The sequence below is a fragment of the Lycium barbarum genome, chromosome 6 (genome assembly GCF_019175385.1).
Source record: "Lycium barbarum isolate Lr01 chromosome 6, ASM1917538v2, whole genome shotgun sequence".
Taxonomy (NCBI): domain Eukaryota; kingdom Viridiplantae; phylum Streptophyta; class Magnoliopsida; order Solanales; family Solanaceae; genus Lycium; species Lycium barbarum.
Window position 1 is genome coordinate 11,209,418 of NC_083342.1, and position 5,717 is coordinate 11,215,134.

Genomic DNA, 5,717 nt, shown 5'->3' on the forward strand with positions numbered 1-5,717 from the left:
ACCCCACACCACTCACCCCCACTCCCCACTACCCCCACCTACACTCACCACCAGCCCCTACCCCATACCACCCACCCACATTCCCATCTGCCTCCACCAACCCCACCTTCACTCCCCACCCACCCACCATCTACCCCACGCCCACTGCCTCCCACCACCCACTCACCCCTCCACCCCCCACTCACCACCCACCATCCACCACAACTACAAAACATCTCCACCATTACTAGTGAACATAAATGTTTCGTTTTTTTTTTATCAAAAAATATTTTATTTTATTAAATTTGTATTTATTTTCTACTAATTAGTTACTTTTTAATTTGAATTGTATATTTATTATATTTAAATAAATACATTATGCGCATTCAGATATTGAAAAACAAACAGTCTTAATCATTCAATGTTCAGACCTAGAGACAACATCTTAATCATTCAGATGTGCATTCAGATTTAGACGTCTTAATTTTAATGAAAACAAATGAGGCCTTAATAACATGTACATACTTGCCGCGTAGAGTAATGAAGTAAGTTACCAGACTTATCTTTAACATTTTATGTTTTTATGGCAGTTGAAGCATATGCACCAAGATATGATCCCTCAAATGATGACTATGATTATGACAAGTGCGAAGCAATTTTTGAGAATTTTGATTGTGTAGATTCATCAAATGAATGTGAAAAACATTGTATAGATTTATGTTATAAAGTTGTAGGTGACATTTATAGTTATTGTGATTTTGAAAAAAAATTGCCATTGACATCCTATGAGAGGTGCTCCTTGTCCTCCTCTACCTAATTTCCCCTGAGTCACCAAAAACAAAAATGCTACATCTACATTTCATGGAATAAACTATTGAAGAGAATCAATTAATCATTGAAGAGAATTACCTTTTTTTTTCTTTTTCTTTTCTTGAACTCTTTCACTATATATCTCAATAAGAGAACATCACGAGATGTTGTTTTCAACATTTTTTCCTCATCTCCATAGCCTAGGGGAAGAGACGCGGATGCAACGTTTTGTCATTGGGTTCATCTAAATTTAGTATTTTCAATGTATGCGTAGCATATATTTATTTATATCCAAAATAATCTGGCAATTATTTTAACAAATATTAGATTTGACATAATTATAACAGTGCAATGCAGTTCATTGTTAAGAAGAGCCATTTTGGAGAAGAAGCGCTCCTTATTAAAGCAACTTCATATCCAAAAATCCAATTTGAGACATTTAGTTAAGGATGTAAGGGTACTTACCAACCCACTTAAAGGTAGATGTAGCATTGCAGCACCGAGTTTAAATCCATTACTTTCATCGCAGATCATAAATTTATGTGTAAAAATCCACTAATTATAACATATAATAAATTTGAACCCATAGTTTAAAAAACACAAGGGGTTCAATGCTGAGGACCTTGAAAGTTAAAGACATAAAACTTAAATCATGGATCCACATCTGATCCCACCACAGTCTTTTATGCATGATGGAATTAATATTGAAAATTTTGAACATTGTAATATGTTGCACAACCAATTTATTCACTCTAAATTCAAATTCATCAAATACACTTGTGAAAACATAGAAACTTATATTACAACAAACACAAACATAAACTTATAATTTGTTTCAATCAGAGAGCTTGTATGATTTCAGTGCTGCTTCAATTTCACTTCCATCAGTGAGATAATATCCCAAGTACTCTGTGTATGAAAATGACTTGAACAATGGAGGATTGCTCTCATTTATAAGTGTTTTTGCAGGTTCTATAATGCACTCAACTGGACTTATTAAGCTGCCAACTGACGTTCGATCAGAAATTGAATTTGTGACAACCCTATGCACTCCAGCTGATAGCTTTCCGTTGGTGATAACCTATATTAAATTGACATTAAAAATAAGAAAAATCAATAATTCGGAGCCATATAATATTAGTAGTAATATTTTCATAATATAAGTGGCGTAAGTATTTGATTCTAAAATATATGAGGTATATCTTCAACTGAGTCATATTGTAGGGATAGTTAGTGAAGTTCAATTGATAGCTTTCTGTCACTGACAACCTATACACACTCGCTAAGAAAAAACCGACAACTAAGAGCTGGATAATATTGGCAGTAGAATTTCATAACAAGACGTAAGTGTTTAATTTAAAATACATGAGATGTATTTGCAACTGAGTCATATTATCAGGTTGGTTAATGTAAGTTAGCTTTTAGTTGCTAACAACTATACACAATCACCATTTTTTGTCAAAAAAAAAATGAAGCCCTTTTGATAGGAAATGCTAAAATCAACCATTTATAGTGGACTTTTTATGGCGTTAATCCAAATTAGTCTGCAGTGAATTTAGAATGCTGGAAAGAAAAAGATTAAAAACTAATATGTGTTTATCACCTAAGAATGCAGTGATATGGTAAAATTTTGTTACCCTTGATAAGAGATTTCAAGTTCAAATTATGATTATAGAATTTTCTTGGGTATGGAGTGCTAAGACCGACCATAGTGGACTTTCGACGAAGCGAACCTCAATTAGTCGGTCAGTGAATTTAATTGAATGCTTAATTAAAGAAAAAACAAGAGACTAACAATATATGTTTGTCACCAAATGATATGGTGGAATGGCAATTATTTCTTTACTCTTAACTAGATGTCCTGGGTTCGAGCACGTCATTTTTGGTAGGAAGCATTAAACCGACTATAATGAACTTTCTACATCGCTAATCCAAATTTGTTGATCAACAAAATTCAAATACTTGAAGAAAAAAAAGAAATTAATTTTTGTTTTTGAAGTAAAAGAAATATACAATACCTTCAACATCAAACCATTGATGACAACAAGTGCACCAGGAATTGGTTCAACACCAAACCATTTCCCATCTTTTTGTCTCACATGGAATCCACTTAGTTCTTGTTGGACCAAATTGATGAGTGCACCATCACAATGTTCACCTATACCTATTGTTGAATTTGGATCAGGGCATTGTGGGTAGTGATGGATCAACATTAGTTGGGTTTGGCTATGTTCTTTGCCAAAATACCCTATTTCAAGCCCAAGTCCTTCACACATAAGGTCCAAAATCCTCAAGCTCAATTTCATTAATTCTAATGCATATTCACTCATCACTTCTCTGAAAATAAAATAAATAAGCAAGATTAATATTTATTTCATTAATGAGAAGCTTTCAACTATTTTATCATCAGTAGTAACAAAAAACAATATTCTTAGTCCAAGATAGCTCTTATTGACTGGAATTGAAGAATTAGTATATCTATTCATGCTTTTTTTGTACTTTCTCTCTCTTCCTTCATATATAGAAGAAACATAGAGCACTTTAACATAGTTTTACTTAATTATTTTCAATTAAGTGTATATTACTAATGAAAATAACCTCTCTACCTCCCTAAGGTAGAGGTAAAGTCTGCGTACACTTTATCTTCCCCAGACCCCACTTGTGGGATTACACTAAGTATGTTGTTGTTGTTGTATCACTAAAGAAACGGGTTTAATTGAATCTCCTTCAATACTCCCCTCATGTTCGTACCTCCCTGAAGTGAAGATAATCCAGCCAATGAGGTCGTGGGGTGATTAGGCCTGGCCTTAAAAGCCTTAGGTCTAAAATGGACTGAAAATTTGGGTTAGTCTCACGGACCAAGTTCATTTTGACGGTTCCAATCCATACTCTTACCACATGCATTAATTAGTAAGAGCAATACATATATCAGCAACGAGAGCTATAATGAAGGGATAAATATTCCTTCATCATTAATCAGATGTCTCGAGTTAGAGCCCTAAGTATGGAGTTTATCGTTGTTAGTGAATGTTTTACCCAAATGTGGAACTCTCCTGCACTAATTTGGATTTAGTCGCGTCCCAATACAGATACTAAACACTGGGTGGAAAATCAGAAAACAAAATATACCTATATTTTTGTGGCTTTTCAGGCCATGACATTATCATATCTTGAGTCAAAGGATGGGATCCATGTCCGAAAGTGTCTTTCCAAAAGGTAGATGCCTTCTGTGCTGCGTATTCCTTTTCAATGTAAAGCTTTGGCCTTTGGTCAATTAATGGTTCAACGTCACCTAAGCCCTCATTTTTTTCAATAAACTTTGCTTTGTCCTCAATTGGCAGCTTAAAGAACTCTTTGCAAACTGCTAAGGCATCAGCCATCAGGGTTTTTGAAACTCCATGATTGATCACCTGTTATAGTGTGAAAAGTTCAGTTATTTTCGTATAATAAAAAGAAATTTGATAATTTTAATGTTATATAATGGGTAAAATCTAGTATGTGACAAAAAAATACTTTCATGGCTTTACTATTATAGCGCGTTAATTGCAGAGACATACGTGAAATTAACCGTAAGGGGTCATTTTGTTCATGGATGAGATAATAACTTCGAATAAAATGGGAGGTTATTTTGATCCCCTTTTTGTTTGGATTTTTATTTTCGGTAAAAGCAATTCTATGTTAGTTATATCATAATTGTGGTATTATTTTATATCAAATTCAATGTGGGATAACAATGTGATAAAACAAAACAAATAACAAAAGTGTCCTTTAGTTATATCATAATTGAGGTATTATTTTTATACCGCGTTCAATGTGGGATGACAATCTGATAAAAGAAACCAAATAACAAAAGTGTTCTTCTCCCAAAGTCTTGTAAGACGATTAAGGTTAGAATTGGAAATACAAATTTATCCAAGTTTATATATAATAAAACCAAGATGAGCATATGTATATCTCATTTTTAATACAACGAACCAAATACTCAAGTTTACCAAAAAAAAAAAAAAAAACTCCTATATCAACTAAATACTCCCATTATTATTTAGTCCCCGTATCATAAACCCCACATCACAATCCCAATAGAATTTGTTCGCAAATCACGACTCTTAAAAGTGGTCAAAAAGTAGTCAGAGCTCCAAAGCAGATACCAAATACAATGTGAAAAACCAAAAAATTAGTCGGCGCCCTAGATATTAGACACCGGCTGAAACAAAAAACAAATGTCAAATAACATATCAATGTGGAGAGAATGATATATGTACAACAATCAAGAAATGAGAGACGGGCTGAAACCAAATTTAGTCGGATCCTAATACGAATACGGAACATCTAGCGGAAAAATAATCAAGAGATGAGAGAACCTGAAAGAGACCAAACTCAGCTGAAGCTTTGATGATTTGGTGAATAGATTCAGCAGAAGGTTGTGTTAAATCAATAACTGGAATGTGTGTACCAATTGGTACATCTGCAGATATCCTTTTCTCCAATGGAACAACATATTTTTCAGGGACAGAATTCACTTCTGAAGACCAACTTGAAACTAGTGATGCCATTTTAAACTAATAATTTCCTCTAAGAGAGAGATATATCTTAATTAGATAGTAATTTCTTTGTGAGCTCCAAGGCTGTGTTATGGACTTATTTATATGCATGCAATAGGCTAAATCTTAATAACCTTTTTATATTAAAGAGATCTTAACATCACTAGCCAACCGGCAAAAAGAAATTTTACCTGTCTAGTTGTAATAGTTTATAGTTATTGTCAGTGTACATTTATATTTATTTTAAAATATACTAGAAGGAAAAAAATGGTGAAATGTTAAAGAGTTAGATGAAGTACAATTTTTGTGATCGTAGTATGAGATAGCAAAAATAACCTGTGAAAGTATGACCCGTTCAATTTATTCATCATTGAGATTACATTTGGT

At 33.4% G+C, this 5,717-nt stretch overlaps 1 protein-coding gene across 1 annotated transcript; it reads right to left on the minus strand.

Moving 5' to 3' along the window:
* Window positions 1-1,500: 1,500 nt before the first annotated feature.
* On the minus strand, window positions 1,501-5,418 carry LOC132599551 (hyoscyamine 6-dioxygenase-like). The gene is made up of 4 exons (XM_060312888.1): window positions 5,151-5,418; window positions 3,919-4,199; window positions 2,808-3,126; window positions 1,501-1,870 (listed from the first exon to the last, which is right to left on the minus strand). The coding sequence occupies exons 1-4, from the start codon at window positions 5,340-5,342 to the stop codon at window positions 1,625-1,627; spliced, it is 1,038 nt and encodes a 345-aa protein (XP_060168871.1). The 5' UTR covers window positions 5,343-5,418; the 3' UTR covers window positions 1,501-1,624.
* Window positions 5,419-5,717: the final 299 nt, after the last annotated feature.

Excerpts from the sequence above, each read along its gene's own strand:
- LOC132599551 (XM_060312888.1), bottom strand. The coding sequence starts at position 5,342 with ATGGCATCACTAGTTTCAAGTTGGTCTTCAGAAGTGAATTCTGTCCCT. Across the intron at positions 3,127-3,918 it reads GAAAAGCCACAAAAATATAG|AGAAGTGATGAGTGAATATG; the intron begins GTATATTTTGTT and ends TTTTATTTTCAG. Across the intron at positions 1,871-2,807 it reads TCAATGGTTTGATGTTGAAG|GTTATCACCAACGGAAAGCT; the intron begins GTATTGTATATT and ends AATTTAATATAG.